At 45.9% G+C, this 19025-nt stretch overlaps 3 protein-coding genes and 1 long non-coding RNA gene across 10 annotated transcripts in view; 2 read left to right on the top strand and 2 right to left on the bottom strand.

The window, feature by feature from the left end:
• Positions 1 to 766: 766 nt before the first annotated feature.
• Positions 767 to 1704, top strand: CB2H6orf226 (chromosome B2 C6orf226 homolog). The gene has a single exon (XM_027057732.2). It carries the CDS (start codon positions 782 to 784, stop codon positions 1115 to 1117), a length of 336 nt encoding a protein of 111 aa, XP_026913533.2. The 5' UTR covers positions 767 to 781; the 3' UTR covers positions 1118 to 1704.
• Positions 1705 to 2151: 447 nt separating this feature from the next.
• RPL7L1 (ribosomal protein L7 like 1) lies at positions 2152 to 8848 on the bottom strand. Of its 3 annotated transcripts, none has more exons than XM_015071252.3 (7): positions 8573 to 8848; positions 7854 to 7962; positions 7020 to 7183; positions 5900 to 6037; positions 5017 to 5126; positions 4610 to 4824; positions 2152 to 4173 (listed from the first exon to the last, which is right to left on the bottom strand). In XM_015071252.3, exons 1-6 carry the CDS (start codon positions 8584 to 8586, stop codon positions 4616 to 4618), a joined length of 744 nt encoding a protein of 247 aa, XP_014926738.2. In that variant the 5' UTR covers positions 8587 to 8848; the 3' UTR covers positions 2152 to 4173; positions 4610 to 4615. The 3 variants fall into 3 exon arrangements, with proteins under 3 accessions (XP_014926738.2, XP_026913535.2, XP_014926739.2); XM_027057734.2 differs by having other exon boundaries at positions 4610 to 4719; positions 8573 to 8782; XM_015071253.3 differs by having other exon boundaries at positions 7020 to 7180; positions 8573 to 8780.
• On the top strand, positions 8849 to 17184 carry LOC128315634 (uncharacterized). The gene is made up of 2 exons (XR_008298608.1): positions 8849 to 9069; positions 16711 to 17184. It is a non-coding gene; the product is annotated as an uncharacterized LOC128315634 (long non-coding RNA).
• The window catches only part of BICRAL (BICRA like chromatin remodeling complex associated protein), a 107742-nt gene continuing 104350 nt past the window's right edge, over positions 15634 to 19025 (bottom strand). For all 5 annotated transcript variants that reach the window (XM_053222793.1, XM_053222792.1, XM_053222794.1 and 2 more), the window contains one exon: positions 15634 to 18271. In XM_053222793.1, coding sequence (XP_053078768.1) covers positions 17508 to 18271 — 764 coding nt within the window. In that variant the 3' untranslated portion in view covers positions 15634 to 17507. The remainder of the gene's footprint in view (positions 18272 to 19025) is intronic.

A 19025-nucleotide genomic window follows, 5' to 3' on the forward strand; every position in this document is an offset into this window, starting at 1 on the left:
TAGTGTCCGTCTCAGTGCATCACATCAGGAGATACATGGCGCCAGCTTGTTCTATTAGTAGTTAGACTTTGATTATATGATGAAGACAATGTTTGCCAGATCAGGCTAGCTTTCGATAAACTTACAAACCTGAGAATTGTTTGTACTAACTTTCTGAGCAGCTAGAGGGACTGTAGCACACCTGACCTGCCTTCATCTTCTCTCATCCCCTCTGGGAACACCAGGAATAGAGTCTTGATGGTAGGAAATGGGGAGAGAGTGTCAAGACTTTCTAGTGCTGTCACTTGTTCCCAGTTCTCCTGAGGTCACTGGAAATCTGTCCACAGCTATTTTCTGTCTGGAGCTGCGGAGTCCGGTGTGGAGAAGATCCCCCTTGCCACAGGTCTCTACAGGTGTAGGTGCGCATTTCTGCGCATGTATGAAAATAAGTTTGAACTCCAGGGTCCGGCGGGCTCAGTCGGAGGACCATGTGACATTTGATCTCGAGCCCCAAGAGATTACTTAAGAAAAAGAAAAAGAAAAAAAGGAAACAGGTATGTGCACCTTCCTATGCATGTGTGCCAAATTGGGTCTTTTTGTCCGCATCAGCGTGTCTACATGCACGGCCCACTCTGTGCAAGCCTTCAAGTTCCTTCTAAAGCATTGCACGTTGCAGGCTCTGGTGTGGGCTAAGGGTGTGTGTGTGTGTGTGTGTGTGTGTGTGCGCGCGCGCGCGCGAAGCGTTTCTGCGCGGAGCAGGTCGCAATTCTCAAGTGCTCCCCCCTTTCTGGGCCGGCTTGGTATGGTCTGCGAGCTCCTCTACATTTCCTCCGACGGTGGTTGCACCCACCTCACCCGGAAGTGCTTGCCCGCACGCATGTCAGGCTTGCCCCCCGGCATGGAGCAGCACAGCGGTCGGGTCTGCCCTGACCCGGGCCCGCCGCCCGCGGAGTCGGCCCCCGCCTCGGTGACCCTGGCGCAGCTCCTGCAGCTGGTCCAGGAGGGCCGGGAGCTCCCGGGCCTGGAGAGGCGCTGCATCACGGCGACCCACGGCGAACCCACGGCGCCCCGGCTCCCGCGGAGGCCCAAGCCCTGGGAGGCCTCGGGGTCGGCTGAGGCCCCCGCGCCGCCGCCGTAGCCCCGGGAACCCAGATCCCGTCGACTTCGGGTCCCGGTAAAAGAACGCCTGGAGGGGCCCGGCTCGGCGGAGTCAACGACTGCGCCTTCCTGACGGCACGTAGTGGGTTCCTGAGGCTCGTAGTCCTTTGCCTTTTAGACCTGGAGAGCGTGACTCTGTTCTGCATAAATTCGGACCTTGGATGCTGGCCACGGTTATTTATCTTTTATGCATTCGCCCCCGACCTGTCTCAGCTGAACTTAAGCCTCCTGGGAGAGTCATTGGAGTTGTCTTGTATCCGAGTATTTCTGGACCAAGATCCTCATTTTAAAAATCCGGTTTCGGCCCTTACAGATGATTGAAACAGATCTCATACTTTTTACTCTCTGCGATGCATAGATGTGCCTTCATTTTTAAAATGCTACTGAGGACACACTAACGGGGTCTGACCCACTGAGAACAATTTCGTTAGTAACGTAGGAAAACGTCAGTGTTTATCTCCCGGTTCAGCTAATTCTTGTGAGTTGGGCAAATGAACTTGGGATTCAAGAGGTGTTGATCTTAGCCATTCTCCAGGTCAGCAGCTAATAAAAGGTTTAATGATTAAACTTGGCCCTGGAATGACTTCAAAGATACATTAGACCAACAAAATCCTAAAGCGTTAAAAGAAAAGCCAGTCAACAAAAAACTAGAACCTTTGGCTCTGGGAACCAGTTGGGTCACGATAGAAGCTTAGAACAGAGGGAGAGCTCCTACTACTTTCTGAAGTCTCTAAGTAGGCGGGCCACGTGGCTTACTGCCCCTACTCTTGCTTACTGAAACTAAGGTTTTTGTTTTCCCTACATCTAGAACATATATGTGGTGTATGTTGATAGTTTTGTATGTTGACAGCCATGAACAATTCACAGTTAGCATACGCTATCTACAAATCATACGACTAATTTTTCCCAGAAATGATAGTTCCACAACTTGTTCAGGGAATGGTAGATCATAGTGCACGATACAGCAGTACATTAATTTTTTTGTAAACGTTATTTTTGAGAGAGACAGCGTGCGAGCGGGAGAGGGGCAGAGAGGGAGACACGGAATCCAAAGCAGGCTCCGGGCTCTGAGCTGTCAGCACAGACCCAGATGCAGGGCTCCAACTCACCAAGGGCGAGACGGTGACCTGAGCCAAAGTTGGATGGTTAATCGACTGAGCCACCCAGGCACCCCAGCAGTACATTTTTTATAACTTATTTATATACATAGAATTCCGAGTTAATGGTTATTTTGCTTAACCTTTTGAACAACTGTGTGAGGCACACATGCTTCATTAGTTCCATTTTGCAGGCAAGAATGGAAACGTTTTTCTTGTATTTAGCTTTTTTTTTTCCTCCCAGAGAAAGGGGAGTGGGGTAGAGAGCATGGGAGAGGGGCAGACGGAGAATCTTAAGTAGTTTCCACACTCAGCGTGGATCCTGAAGTGAGGCTCAATCCCATGACCCTGGAATCATGACCTAAGTAGAAATCAGGACACCCAGGTGTCCCCTTCCTGTATTTATTATAAAACGTACCTGCAGTAGAAACCCTGGGCATCCACATTCACAAATGCTCTTTTCCCATGGCTTTTGATACGTCATCTTAAAGTAATTTGATTTCACAATGCTTTAAAATATGAGTAAGCTCTAACATCTATTCCTGGCAGGTTAATTCTTGAGCCAACCAACCTAATTAATTACCTCATAACCTGGCGCATTTTAAGGCATTGTTCTAACTCAACCTCACAGCTGTGTTTGAGGGCCCCATGAGCCAAAAGTGCAGCAAAGCTGATCATAAGGGACCAGGGGACACAGTGGTTAAACATTTTCAAGTCTTAACCTATGCCTGGCACACTCACCAACTTCTCACATGGCAATTGAGGCAATGACGTGACAGGAACAGAGGAAGGCCCACCTAGGAGGGGGGCACTGATGATAAAACACAAGCAGGATCAGATTCCCTTTCTAGGTCTATGTCCCCAGGAGCCCTAGTGGTGGTCTATACATGGTTACCAGCAGGGTAGAGAGCAATACTTTTGGAGTCTAGACTATGCAAGGAGAGGGTTCAATAAAGGCTGCCTGGGGCCTAAAAGACCTAATAGTACTAATTTCATCCATGCCAAACCAAGAACATCCCATCTTGAAGCCCAGCAGAAATAAATGGGGAGCATTTCCCTGAGGCAGATGGTACAGAGGGCTCCGGGATCCACTACTGTGACCCTAATAGGAAATACCCAATTGGCTCCAAGGGAAAAAGCTATCTTGGTAAGCTTTGGTCTTCCACAGGACATGGGACCTGAGGAGACTAACAAGGTCAGGGCCCAGGTGGTCAATCCAGATAGTGCAGGACTTCCTCACATAAGGTGCATGGTCCCTAAGAGAAATCTATGAACATAAAAATTTCCAAGCAATAATTTGAGTGTATGTATTTTCCTGGGAAAAGGGTCCTTCCCTTCTCATAGACCCAAGAAAAGGTTAAAATCCTGAGCTAGAGAAAAGGACTAAATCGACCGCAGGCTATGATAAGGAAGCCACCAGATACACTTCAGGCCAGCCAAGTCTGAGAGCTCACAAAGCGGTCACTGAAAAGTCAGAACAGACTCACAGCAGAGACAACTGAGAACCGTGTTTGTGCTCTTCTTTGTAACTATATTTTAAATTCCTTCCAAAACAAAGCCCCAAGAACCCCCAGGTTCAAGTATGTCCCTGAGCGTGGCCCACTGCTGTCTTGTATTCATGCTTGGATACTCGTTTACTAACATTAAACCCCAGAATGGAAGATGTGACGTAGCAGGATTCTCTCTTCCATGGCATGAGTCCTCTGCTGACTTATGGGGTGACAGTGTAGTCAACGTGGAAAACACACTGGCATTTTTTCTTGGAACTGGGCTGTGATGAGACATGCCTGCCAAGAACGTCATCATCTTTTCCTCGACTCCCCCCCCCCCCCCCGCCCTCTAGTTTCTGAAGGTATAGCAGAAAATATCTTCTTTGAAGATACTGATAACAATTCCAAAAGACAAAACACACCTCCAATGTGCTGTGCTTTCAGATATTCTGAGGAAGAAAAACATAACTTCATTAATAGAAATTTAATGACAATTGGCACCTAAGATTAAGCAATTTCAAAAAATTAAGATACCTTCCACAAAATAGATGGTTTGTATCTTCAAATCCTTTCTGAAATTAGTTAATATTCTCTCCCCATTGCCAGGTAAATGACCACAGCAATACAGAAGATTTTTTTTGTTACTCAACATTTTCTAGCCTCTGATTGTTGGAATACACATGGGAATGCCCCATGTCCTAACCAGGCATTCACTGTTTCAAACATATTTCCATCTGTTAGACTTGTAGATACCAGTCTCTCCCTGCCCTCTACCACTCAAACGCCAAAGTTACTCTCAGATACTGGTAAATGCAAAAAGAATTTTTAAGTGGCAAAGAATGGACCATCACATCAGCCCAAGGCCAGTTTTCAGCCCTGCCTCACCTGGGTTTAATTCAGCTGCCGAATGAGCTGATTGATGCGTTCGCCTCGATAGCCTGGTAAGCCCACCTCCTTGAGAAAGCCCACTCTATTCTTGGTAGCATGACGGGCCACTGAGAGATGGAAAGGACGTAAGAAGTCACAAATGGCCTGGAAATTCTTCCCCGGAAAGGCAATTTCATGAATGAGGTCTTCCAAGCAAATAACACCGTACTTCCCTGGGAAACATAAGGATACAGATTCCTTTATTCAACATTTCCCCAGTATATACTATGAGGCTGTTATATGCTCAGAGCTGGGCACTCTGGTAGGTTCTTGGGACTCCAAAAAAACCAGTACCTAAATTCCACATCAAGACCACCAGAGATCCTTGCTTTCTGCCCAACTGACCCCTAAGATGCAACACTCACCCAGGTGCTCCTCAATCACTGTGTTGTCTGTCAAAGGGATGGTTTTATTCTTGACCTTGGCTTGTCCACGTTTCAAGATGAGTTCCCGGACAGACTTCAGATTTGGAAATCTATGTGAGGCAGAATAAAGTACAGCCTTATCAGCCCCTGGCACACTGCATACACTGGTCACTCAGTCCTGCAGCCTGGCTGAAGGGATTCTCCTACTACCCCTTCTCCCCACCAAGAAGTGCAATCACGCTGCAGCTGGGATGCCTGCAAGTACACAAGCAAGGAAAAAACCAGAGTGGCCCTATGGAATTAAAAATTACAATTTATGGATAGAAATGTTCACTGTGCAAAAAAAAAAAACTTTCCGAGGCAAAAATAAAACAAACACTGGCTTACAATCCAGGACTTTGGCCTTATCGAATCCTCTACTCAAGATGGCTAAATCCAAGCACTTGCTGGGTTTTAATGTTTGAAAGAAGACTACTCGAACTCATGACCCCAAGATCAAGAGTCACACGCTCTTCTGACTGAGCCTGCCAGGCGCCCATGAAAGAACACACTACTCTTACACAAGCACTGCCCCCAGCTCTGCCCCAAGACTCCCAAGAATTAACTTCTCTTCTACCCATCTTACTCAGCCTTAGCTTACAAGCGAACAAGCCCTGCCATGGTACTTTTCTTGTCACGTCAGCAGCAGCACCACCTCCTGCTCTGTCTGCCCCATGTTCCAAAGTTCTATGGCTGGCAGCTGATTTCTGGGAACTGTGGTCACCACAAAATGTTTCTTCAGCACAGCAACACGAGCCCTGGAGGATAACACTCGCGTGCTAATGTTCTCATCAGGCTCACATACAATCTAATATGAATCCACACACACAAAAACCTTACTCACCCCCAGGCCACATACGGTTCCACTATACGCAGCGTTTTTATGGTCTGGGGGGTCACTCTGAAAAAGACACCACTGAAAATCTTCTTCAGGCGAAGCCTTGCAATGGTCCTCTGCACCAGCGAACTCACCCCATTAATCCTGAAATGAACGACAGAGGAAGTCAGGTTCTATTCAGTTTTTGTCAGTCCGACAAGGACCTATGAAATGACTGCCACTACAGGGCATCCAGAGAGCAAGACACAGACTGTGCCTCACAGGTAAGGTCAGAAGGTGGCAGCTATGTAAACAGGTCATTCTCACATGATGTGGGGCAATGCTATAGGAACAGAATGGGCCCTGATTTCTTGTGGGTGTGTAGGAGTTGAGTGTGGAGGGCTATGCATGTCAAGCAAAGGAAGCTGGACTCTGCGGGTAGTAAAAGCACGAAAAGATTTTAGGTACAAGAGACACAATCAACTTCCTGATTGACAATCACTGAGGAGAGCATATCAGACGGATCTGAAAGCATGATACCAGAGGCAGGGAAACCCAGTTAGCTAATCCGATGGTCCAGGAGAGATTATGGGAAATGGTAGGGAGGTTAATAAAGAGGGCTCAAAGACATTTAAAGCCCACAGGTTTCTGGTTTGGATGACTGGGTAGGGGAAATAGGAAGAGGCAGTTGTACATGCAGACAGACTGGGTAAAGTACGCCTCAATGAGGAAAAAGCTTAATGAGCTCTCCCCAGCACTGAATATGCTCCATCCGCTTGACCTTGGTTAGGTTCCTAGAAGGATGCCTTGATTCCCACAGTTCAGGACTTTCTGCATCTATGCCTGGAAAGCCTTCCCCAACACTCGTGAATTCCTCCCACGTCTGCACGTCTCAGCTTCAAGTTCCTGCTTTAGAGGGTCCACAACCAGTACTGCCCTTGCAGTAGTTGACCCTCATTGCACTTGGAATATTTTCATGTGTATTTGCTCACATCAGTCTCCTTAACCTTAAAGAGAAAAACCCCAAGTTCCTAGCACAACTTGTCTTAGTGGCTTAAAGCCTATTATAAATCTCATCTCCCTAGAAAGGGGCCTAAAGCTGAACCAGTAGTTTGCCCCAGCCTACGGAATCTGGTAAGTTCCTCACCTTTGGATGCGTACAACAAAGGCCAAGGAATGTTTATCCGGCACTTCCAAACCGTGAGGTTTCACTTCTAGTCGTCTGAGGCGCACCCTGTCGCGTTGCTGCCGCCAGGAATCATGTAGGAACCATTCCAGTCGCTTAAACTTGACCTCTTTTCCTTTCTTCTGCTACAGAAAAGGCAGACCACCATCACCATTCTGTGCCCCTAGTTTTACTTCCACAACAGTAATTCATTGGTCACTATCCATAGAGTGTATTTCCCACTATGTTCCGCAAAAAGAAGCAAACTATCGTCTATTCTAGATAAGGCAAAAACGAGATACCCAAGGAGTTTTGAAACCTCAGAAACTACAAAAAAAAAAAGTCTCATAAATAAACAAGTTAGTTTACATGCTGTTAGCCAACGTTACCAACAAACATTTATGGAACCTAACACTGTGTTAAGGATCATAAAGTACAGAATAAGCATGAGCTTGTTTCATCTTCCAGACTCCAAAATAAGTATCTTTTCAAAACGTTTAGCAAGTAGCAAAAATTTTTTGGCACATTACAAAAAAAAAAGTTTTCTTCAAGTAAAGAGAATGTTTGGTTTTCAAATCACTTGGTGTGAACCCAAATAGTACAACATCTCCTCCACTTTTCCTTAACAAACTACTCAAACATTTTATCCGCAGAAAATTAGAAATATTTGTTAAATGAAGACATGAACTGTATACCTGCTGTAATAGAATTGACGGGGAAAGGGACTGTCCATACCAAATCTAGTTCAACACATGCTAGATATAACTCACCAAATACATTCTAATTCCCTTCTCTTGGTGCCCGCCCCATCATTACCTCCTTCTTGTCCAAAAGTGCCTGCTTCGCTTGAGTGGCTTTAAGGGCCTGATATGCCTTCCTCTTTTTCAGGAGATTTTCTGGAACCAAAGGAATCTTTTTTCTTTGCCTGATACGGAAAATTGCAATCAGAGATCATGTTTAAAGAACATATTTTCAATGAGCTTCTAAACCATCTCTTGGGCTTCGAGAAACATTACTCTCTTCAAATTCCGAAAGACAGACTTCCCTGCAAACTGTGGTGTCTGACACCAGTCCTCAAAACGGACCCCTTAACATTCACTCTTTTCTAAGCAGTAAGAAGTCACGAACCCCTTGGCCACTAGTCCTCCTCTGCCTCCATGAAGCTTTTACTGTCACAGCCTTTTAAAGACACTAACAGCTACACGTTCCTAGTAAAACTCCGTGGGGCTGGGGCGGGTACAGACCTATCTGCACGGGCAATACTCAAGTCAAGCTGGGTGAACCCAAGACTAGCACTCTCCCGCCTGCCCCCAAGGTTGGTAACCCGAATTTGACGGCGGCTTCCCTCCACCTGAGCGGCAGGCCGAATCCTACGGCTCCTTGCTGTTCACCCCACTCTCTGTAATCTGGAGTCTTTACTATTCTCTTCCTTCAGTCCACAGGTATCCTTATTTTCCGCCACTGAGGAATAAACACCGTGGATGGCACCGGATGCTCAAGACCCCACTGGAGAGACTCAAACCCCAAACACTCACTCTTGCTCCGCCATGTTTCCAAAGCTGTGGCTACCGGCTACTGCTCATGCGCAGCCCCACCACGTGGGGAAGAAAGGACCGCTCTATGTGTACTTGACCATAGAGATGTGTCTTCTAGCTCAAGGTTTATAACATGGGTAGTCCTGCCAGTTAGCTGCAGTGAACCGCTGAGGTCTCGCTAACACAGATTCCTTGCTGAAAATTACACAAAGCTTCCTTCGCACTGCTTTCGAGCACTCTAGGGTCTGTGTCATCTTCGAAATCCCGCCCCCTTCCTTTACGCTAATGCCGTTGGCTGGGCTGTAAATAAACACTTCCCACTTCCTACGACTTCCGGTGTGGAGGGCGCGCCTCTCCTTCCGCTTCCCCTCGGCTGCGCGTGTGCGGGAAGGGAGACCGTCTGGCGGGAGAGGCTTTTTGCTGGATGGCGAGAGCTGGGGCCCCTGTGACTTTGGTTCTCACGTGTGGGTGGAGGTGTTTGTGGACGATTTCGGATGGTAAGGCTTCCGTTCTGTCAGCCTGGCTCCGTCAGCAGGACCCAGAGCAAGTTATTTAACCCCTCTGTACAGTGGTTTGCTTTACCCATAAAGTGGACCTACGCGATAGCGTTGCGAGGATTATGTGAAATGTTCCATGTAAAGCGCTTAGCACAGTGTCTGAGTGTAGGACACGCAGCAGGAGACACTAGGTTAGTTATCAGTGCTGAATCGAAAACTGGAAATTCCTCTTTGTCATGTCAGAATCTTCCCTCGTACAGCTCTCACCACCTGGAATTTGCTTCCTTTTTTCCTGGTCTTCATGAAACAAAAATAACCGACGTCCTGTATTCTGGAAACCTCTAGTGCAGTGCCTCTAGCACTAATATGCATAGCAGTCACCTGGTGGTCTTGTTAAAATGCAGATTAAAAAAAATTTTTTTTAATGTTTATTTGTGGGGGGGAGGGGGGGGTGGGCACAGAAAGACAGAGAGGGAGACAGAATCCGAAGCAGGATCTAGGCTCTGAGCTGTCAGCACAGCGCCTGACTTGGGGCTCAAACCCACAAACCCTGAGAACATGAACAGAGCTGAAGTCTGATGCTTAACAGACTGAGCCACCCAGGCGCCCCTAAAATGCAGATTTTAAATTCAGTTTGTGGGGGAGGGGGGAGTTGATACTCACTTTTTTAACATGCTTCAAAGTGATGTCATCCTTCAGGTCTATGGATTGCACTTTAGCAAGACTAGTCTCTTTCCTTTTTTCTAAATTCCTTCATCCCATTATTATATTTTTAAGATTTCTTCATGATACTAGGAGGGCAGGGACCATGGCTGCCTTGCTCATGGCGGTTCCTAAAGGTCTAGTGTAGGTTTCTCAATCTCGACACTACTGGCTTTTGGGGCCAGATCATTCTCTATCATGGCGGGCTTTGTGGGGCGTTTAGCAGCATCCCCCTACATGCCAGTAGCACCTCTGCCCCAGATGTGACAAACAAAAATGTCTTCAGGCATTGCCACATGTTTAGTACAGTATATATATTTATCCCAACGTCATTATTTGACCCTCGGCACTTATAGGCATCACCGCAGACTTTATCCTGTACTGTTTGGCTTATTGTGTCCCTAATTAGATTGGGTGCTCTGAAGGCAGGGAACTTATCTCATACTTCTCCATCTGCTACAGCTCCTGTCACAATAGTGGGCACCTGCAGGTGCTTTTTAGCTAACCTCAAAGTATCATATTGGTACGTGCTCTGTAACTAATCCAACCAGAGAGAGAGTGCCATACACAGAGCTCATTACCTGATGAATAAATGTCGAAGGACAACATAGTCTTTGGAATCAAAGACTGGTGTGAGACTCCTCACTAACTTAGCACTTCACATGTGTCTTTGTAAAAAGGCAAAAACAAGGGTCACCAAAGTGTAAAACGTTTATTAGATAGTAATCAAAGAACAAAAATAGGTTAATATTTTGTAACTATCTACAGATAAGAGGTAGGTCCTCTGGTACTGAGGGTAGTAGGAGAGAAGGAATTTCAGGGCTATTAACAGTGGCTGAAAGAGACTTGGAGGCCACAATTCAAGATAGGTTTTCCGAAGCCAGCAGATGGCGCTAAGAGAGTACTTATTCTCAGTGCCAAAGCCATCATTCCACAAGATGCAGAGGAAAAGTGATAGAGGCCTCCTCAATCCAAAATTATTCACTAAGTGAATACATGTTTACTGAGCATTGACCCAGCGTGAGGCAAGATACAAGACTTTTTATTTCGAAGTGAGGATATCGAATGAGAATGGGGAATGGCCTGTTGTCACAGGCCCCTTTTGGGAATGATTAAGACTATGCAACTATACGCAATGAGGTAGGTTTTCATGTCCTGAAATCTTAATGGTGTTTTTCTTCTTTGTTGACTTGCTGATGACCATTTCCATTTCCTAACAGCATCCCATTTCTCTTGTGGACTGGTCTCTACTTCATCGTGTACAATCATGGAGTAGGGTAGGGTATCAAATCTAAATGTTTGTCCTCCCAATACATAAGTTGAAGGGGTGTCTCTGAAGATCTTTTAAACTCCTTCCATCTCCCTAGTGGGAGGGGGCATGAGACACTAAACTTCTTTGGGTTTTGAATCTTGAGCAGAGTGATAATGGAAGAAACATAGGTTTGGGGCAAGACTTTAAGGATTTCCACCTACTAAGATCTGGAGTTTCCTTGTTCCTGTCTTTCTCAAGCCTAATGGTTCTTCAGTCTTTTCTTCAATCTTTGTCTTTCCTGGGGTGCCTGGGCGGCTCAGTTGGTTAAGCACCCAACTCTTGATTTCAGCTCAGGTCATGATTTCATGGTTCGTGGGATTCAGCCCCGCTGTCAGTGCAGAGCCTGCTTGGGATTTTCTCTCTTCTTTTCTCTCTGCCCTTTACCCTTGCACGTGCCCTTTCTCACTGTCCCTCAAAAGAGACTGGGTGGCTGACTGGGTGGCTCAGTGGGTTGGGCGTTTGACTTCAGCTTGGTCATGATCTCACGGTTCGTGAATTTGAGCCCCACATTGGGCTCTGAGCCTGGAGCCTGCTTCGGATTCTGTGTCTCCCTCTCTCTGTGCCCCTCCTCCGCTCACACTCTATCTCACTCTTTCTCAAAAATAAACATTAAAAAGAAAAAAAAAAGTCCTTTCAGGGCAAACCTTTGCTGGCTCTCTGAATTGACTCCAGGGTTCTTTTCCCAGCATATTCCACAATAGGTTACTTTTGTATTGTCTGCACTCTGGGATTATTTGGACAGTTGAGGGACAGTTATGAGACTTCAGGAAGTTGACTTTTGTTATGTTTCCAGCTTTCCTTGTTGCTTCCTCAGAGAGTGACATGAGGTTACCAGGACACAGGTGAGAAAGAGATCAGATGAGCCTGGAGTTGGGGAAGACAACGTGGCCAACAGATTTTGATCCTGATGAAAAACAAGCATAAGGAAGCAAAAGTGTGAAGGAAAAAGGAGAGAACATGTGAAGGCCAGCAGTCTTTGAGGGTCCAGGATAGACGCAGGCAAGCTAGAGTAGGAAGTACATAGTGTGCAGGAGGGTAAGACCAAAAACAAAACAGAAAAACCGAACCTTTTCTGAATTATTTCAGGGACAGTGGCTCTTAGCTTCTCCCACCTTCCATACTTCTTCAGTAACACCTCATTTTACACCTCAGGAAGTAGAGGACCAGGACAAATCTGCCCAGTTCATAGGCAAGGAAGTTGAGGCTGAAAGTTGCACTACGAGATCTAATTATGTGTTAGACGAGGTACTAGAACCCATTTCTAGATTCTGCTGCCCAAAGCACTTTCTGCCCACTCTGTGGTACTGCTTTCTCAGACCTTCACACAAGTGATTTTTTCCGAGGATCTTCATGCCTTTCCAAGTGTTTTCAAAGGCTAGGCTCCAGCATATGCCCGTGAGAAATGCAGATTAGGGCTTCTTATAATGGCCTTTCGTGGGCAGCAACATAGACGATTCATATTACAGAATCCACTTTATACTATGACAATGCTCCTGATTTCTCCATAATATTTAACCCTATAATTACAAAATGCCTTTATCTTCATTCCCGCACAAAGTATCACACCTTTTTCTCAAATGTAACTAAGGATGAACTAAGAAGCAGGGCACTGGAATACAGATCGTAACTTTACCGAGGTGGTAGGTCGGGAAGAATTTTAGCCCCGGTTTCTTCTCTCCCGAACTCCAGTCACTTCCCAAATGTAATGCAATTATTTGTGTGCTTGTTTCCTCTCTAGACTGTGAGCTCTTTGAGAGTAGAGGTCATACCTGAATTATCCATCTAGCCTGGTGCCTGTAAACTGCTCAAAAAATGTATGGTGGCAAATGCTGTCCACCTTCAGCTGGGTACTCAGGAGCCCTCACTCTGTCTCTGAGAGCCTAGAGGCAAGGCTGAAGCAGAGTCAGAGCCCGGACCCAGGGCCTAGCCCCTTGAGGACAGCACAGCCAGAGTGTTGTCTGAGCGATCTGTTTCAGTGCCCCCAGATTGTTTTCTTCCTTTTCTCTTTGCCCCCAGTAATCCACTGGCCCCTTTCCTGGAACACAGCCCCCGCCCCCCATAAACAGGACCAAGGGCTTTAACCATCCTTAGAGAAAATGCCTGGTCTTTCCTCCGGGCAAGCCCCTGGGGAACAGAGTCTGATCCGAACCAAGCAGCCAGATCATCCTTCCTTCTTCATTCATGGGACACTCCCATTGCAAATGGTCTGAAGAGGGGAAAGAACAACAAAAGCACACATTTGTCCTTAGCAAGAGAATCTTGGCATCAGAGCAACAGTGCGTAAAAGACATGAAGGGATCCATCCAGTGATGCAATTATTCTAGCAGTAATTATTCTTATTACGTCCTGCTTCTATGTGGATTACTGCAGAATCTTGATTTCCTGACTGCTGCTTTAGGGGTGGGGGTGGGAGTGCGGGTGGGGCACAATTCAAGCATAAGGGATCCTAGGCCCCAAAGAAAAATGTAAGGAGTCTTAGACCTTCACCCCAGAAATACATTTCACCCTATGGTAGTTTCTCTAACAATTTGGGTAGCATCCCTCTTGTGAGGGCAAGAACTCAGAAGCGCCTCAGAATTTACAGTTAAGGTTACAGAGGTATTTCTCAGTGTAGTTTGGTCAAATGTGTGCGAAGAGAAACATGTTAAGTCTGAAACATTAAAAAAAAAAAAAGTTGGCGCTTGGGTGGCTCAGTTAAGCGTCCGACTTTGGCTCAGGTCATGATCTCCTGGTTTGTGGGTTCCAGCCCCGTGTCGGGCCCTGTGCTGACAGCTCAGAGCCTGGAGCCTGCTTTAGATTCTGTGTCTTCCTCTCTCTCTCTGCTCCTCCCCTGCTCATGCTCTCTGTCTCCAAAATAAATAAATATGTGAAAAATTTTAAGAAACATGTTAATTCTGGAGTAAGTCTTGTGTAAAACAGTTTTCTGTACCTATGCCTTAGCCTTCTTGTCCTTAACTGAAACAAAATAAATACAGTGAAGAAAACCTTCTGCAGATTCAGGCTCATTTATCTAACTTCTCAAATGGCCCCATTTTTACTTCCTTCCTAAAGGTCCCACGTGACATCCTTAAGGACCCACGTGACAAGAATAGGGCTGGAGGCCCGACAAGTACATGACTAAACTTTCTCACCGACCAACTCTGTTGAATCTGGAACTGTTTGGAAAGGCCAGTCAATGAAAACCCTATCCCCTCACTAGTTAGGCTCCTGTTTGGGAACAGTAAATCTATTTCAGTAGAACTCCTACTGAACGCTTACTTACCTTTTTCTTCTGGGAAAAGAGCCATTCCTATTTGCAAAATCAAGACAATCACAGTTGCGCGTTTTCCCAAATCTTTGGCTGTATTGCAATGGTTGTTTCATTTTGTAATCTCCAACTAAACATTTCCTAACCATGGATTAACAATATAGTTACTGACTGGTTTCTTTTAACAGTATTTATCCAACATAACAAAATAAACTGCGATTTGTTATACTTTTTTTTACAAAACATTTTATAAATATTTTTACAAAATGTATACAAAGCAATTTCAAGTGAGACATACTATACAAATGAAGGTATTTAAGCAAATAAAGCCCACACCACACTGACAGTGAGTGACGCATCCTCTATAAGTCAAGTCAGTCTGTAAGGCCTCCCTAATCTAACAAAATCTACTAAATTCTTCAGAGCTAAAATAGTTCTTTTTCGTAATTGCCAGTTTAAAATTTGCTTTATCTTTAGGCAGTACTTAAGGACACAGAAAATCAAATGCTTAATAACAAATGCACACTTTTCCACAACAGAAAAAAAAAAAGATGATGATTTTTGTTACTGAGTACAAGTAGTTCTAAAAAATTAACCTTGACTAATGAACCTGAACAACTCAAAGCTGGCCGTCCGAGGCGGAGCCCTCTGGCCCTTAGCCAGAGGGGGCTCCACATGCGAGTTATGACCCATGTGCGCAAAACCTAATCACAGGAGTAAATACATTTCGTAATCTTCATTTGTCATTATCTAGAATCTTTCCTCCATAGAAAGTAAACTTACATACAAGGACACAAAAATTTACAAGTTTCATTTTGGTAAATTAGGCTCTCCATTTGCTAGACAAGTGTTAGGGCTCAAAAGACCCTTTGAGATGGTATACAGAAAGGCTGGGATTGGGGTAGCAGGACAGGATGGGGAAGAAAGGGAGGTGATGAATGTACACGAAGCTTATCTTTTAAGAATTCCACTGATTGGCAATAATTAACATAACTCATCAGTAGCCTACGTGAAGGCTTCCGGGTAGAAAGTTCCACCATGAGAAGAATTTGATTAGGAGGGACCACCTTTAAGTCTTGCTAGGAATGAGGGGAGCATGAGTCCTAAGAGAAGAAGAGCCTATAAAATCATGGGGTTCAGGGCAGGGTGTTACCCCAGGCGGCCCAAACAGAAAGTTCCAACTGGCAATACCAACTTATCCTTCTAATATGTTACAATACAGGAAAAAAGGGGAAATCTGCAATTTGGACGTTGGCACAAATAAGGAAAACATGGGAACCCTAAAATGGCCCAGATTTTCCAAGTTCTATTGGCCGGCGGGTGGGGGTGGGGAGAAGGAACTTCGCTTTTATGAAGGCTGGCTGGCTGAGAGAGGTTTCTTTGAGTGCAGGGACAGAGGGGCAGGGAGAGAGTCTGGGTCTTCTGTTGCCGTGTTTTCCAATAATCAGAAGCCTTCCTTTCCAACGCAGGCCAATCTGGAAAAGAAGCGCCCAACATGATGACAATGGGGTCATCCCCATTCTGGCAACAGCCAGAAACAGGTGCTGGCAATGCGTCAGAGTGGAGACCAGTGGGTGCAACCCCTCAAGCCAGAGAGATCAATAGGATAAATGAGAGAGTGCGTGCACATGGGAGGAAGAATGGGTGGGTCCACACTGTCACCAGAATGACCTGATCTCAATAGCTCAGATACGTGCACGCGCACGTGGGGCAGAGTGCATACGAAATACCGTTATGTCGCTTTCCCAATGACAGGAGAGAAGGGCTGGTTACAATGACACTGGGAATGAAGGTAACAGCCGAGATGGGATGAACTGGGGCACGAACACAAGGAAGGAAAACGGGGAAAGCTCCCTGAAAAGAAATATAAATAAAGCAGTAAGTCATGTTCACTAATAGGAACACGGGCCACACACAGACCGTGACAGGGCGTGTCCTTTGGCTCTCAAGTGGGAATCCTGTGTCTCAGCTCTTTTCTTTCAGTGGGGGGCTGGCTGGTAACTTTGGTTTGTCTGTGTTTTGGTAATGATTGCTGCCGGGGGGTGACTACTGTTCTCAGACAAGAAGCATAAACAAGGCCAAAGTCCCCTTAGAGTTTAAACTGAAGTATTACAACACAGTTTTCAAATGAAAGTGCTTTGGACGCTTGGCTATTTGTGGGAGAGGGTGCGGAGAGGTTAAATGAAAGGAAACCCAGCAACAAAAACGTACAGCATACGTTGACTATATCCAATTACAAAATGCAAAACGCTTGTTTTTTTTCTCAATAGTTAACATATATATGCTTTTACATATATACATAGTATCCTCCTCAAGGCTCTCTCCCGGCCTCCCCTGTACACTGTGCCACTTAACTCGTTTCCATTTTCCTTTATTTCAGCCTGGTGAAAATTTTCTCAAGTCGTGCCGTTGCAACTAAGAACAGAGCATTCCCTAGATGAAACTCAACACGCGTATGCCGAAAAGCATGAGGTTTTGCTCCAGGAGCATCGGAAAAGCTCTCAGACGATGAACAAGGAAGCCCTGCGAATGCCCTGCTTGTGTGCTACTGGCTGCTTCCTCGGGGCTGTGGGGTCCCTGGCGGAGCAGCCGGCAACTTACTGCTCAGAGGTGGCCCGGGGTGGGGCGCGGGGTGTGGGGTGGGGGGGACAACCGTGCAGTCTCCCCTCCAACAACAACAACAAACCCAAAACAACGAAATTTGGAGATGCAGTGGGACATTCTTTCACAAAGTAGCTTCTATCAGTCCTGTTTGATTTTCTTTAATAAGTCTGTTCTTTTCAAATGACTTAATGATTGTCAGAATTTTACCGAGGGCCAAGTGTACTGTGATCTCAGTGAGTTATGGTGTTTTTTTTTTTTTTAAAAAATAGTAATAATAAAACAAGTAAACAAACACACAAAGAAAATGACTATAAGCACTTTCGTAACACTTGAAATGTGTAGGGCCTATCAGACTGCTTTCTAACAAGGATTAATTTCACGAAAGGATCTCCCTGTAACCACCACGAGTATTGCTCTTAAACAAAGAATGGGATTGAAGATCAGAAAGAATAACCTGTGATGAAAGGTCAAGCAGGCTGGAGACAGGAGAACACTTCCATTTGCTTTTGCCAGGAAAGAATGTAACTTGTCCGGGGCGGGGTGTCGGGGCGGGGTGGGGGAGGGCTGCTGCTATTAACACTCTAAGATACTATTTACAGCTGCTTCTAAAATGGAGTCGGTTTCTACAATGCCTTCGCTGTGGTCCGGGATGAACTTTTCCAGGCAGTTTTCCTGCGAAGCCATTGGAGAAAAGTTGGGGAAATCTAACTCAACAGAGCCGCTAACCGTGGGGTCACTCTGGGGCTGCCGCCCAGCCTTTTTGAGTTCCAAGATGTTCTTAAATGTTGTTTCTAAACTCTTAGTGAGCTGGAGGTCTGGCTGGGGCTCGCCCGACCCTTTCATGATGTCTGTGTGTAAAACTTCATTCTTTGGAGAATTCCTCAGAGTTTTGTCCTGGAAGGAATTGTTACACGTCATCTCCAAGTGAGAATCTACTAGGATGCTTGAGAGTTTGCTCTCAGTACCGTGATCTGGTCTGGATGAGGTTTTCCGGTGCCCTTCGGGGCCGGGAGAGCACTCGCTGGCCTTCGTGGACTCTCTCCGGCTTGTTTTCTCTTCGGATGCACTCCGGTACTGTGCTAAGCCCACTTTGTCAAATTTCAGTGCTCTGCCGAGGCATTCAGTTTTTTTAGAAACGTTTCCTTCTGCGGAGACCACGATGTGATTAGGCACTAGATGAAACTGGTCGTGATTCGTCGGTTCTCGGCTTTGGGCCTTGGCTGTCAGGTGCAGAGAGCTGGGCGCTTTACTGCCATGCTGGTCACTCCGGCCAAACTGTGTCTCATGAGCAGCTTTATCAGGTTTGAAGGAACAACAGAAATCAGCCTGAAAACCCTCTGGGAATGGGAGCAAAAAGAACACTAATGAGTGAATGAGACAGGAAGAACTATATGGCAGACCCCCAGTGGGTCAAGTGCAAATCCAGCTGAGCCCAGCAAACCAGTCTTTCGTGTCCAGGAACACGCAGAAGCACCGCACTTGAGGGGGCTTCCTGTGAAAGTAACCATGGCTTCCAGACAAGAAGCTTAAACCTCTTTGAAAAAGTAGCTGCTTGGTGGGTGACAAATGGGAAAACCAAACAGGCAAGACCTCCACTTTGTCTTGATATCTTAGTGTTCTCTCTCTCTCTCTCTTTTTAAAGTTTATTTACTTATGTATGTAAGTAATCTCTATACCCAACTTGGGGCTCAAACTCACAACCCCAAGATCAAAAGTGTTCTGATCCAGCCAGGCACCCCTCTTAGTGTTACCTTTAGCTAATTTTTTAATTACTGCTCTGAAATAGTCTGAAAACAGAAATTAGATGCTAGTATCAGTTTGGTTTCTCCCTTGGAGCAGAGGGCTGTGGAATGAGGCTTTAGGGCAGGGTGGGAGTAGATACAACTACTTCTGTCTTTGGGTGATGGCATTTCGGTCCCTATAGACACATGTAAGGGGACCTGGAGTTATAGCTGCACTTTGCCAGGACCACAAAACAAATGGTCAACACGATTCCAAAATGACACCTGCTTGGAAGGACAATGATGTATGGAACAACCAGGTCTATGAGTGAGCACTGGACTGTGCCAGCCTTGAAGAGCCCAGGATGAC

Source organism: Acinonyx jubatus, chromosome B2 (genome assembly GCF_027475565.1).
Source record: "Acinonyx jubatus isolate Ajub_Pintada_27869175 chromosome B2, VMU_Ajub_asm_v1.0, whole genome shotgun sequence".
In the NCBI taxonomy this organism is placed as follows: domain Eukaryota; kingdom Metazoa; phylum Chordata; class Mammalia; order Carnivora; family Felidae; genus Acinonyx; species Acinonyx jubatus.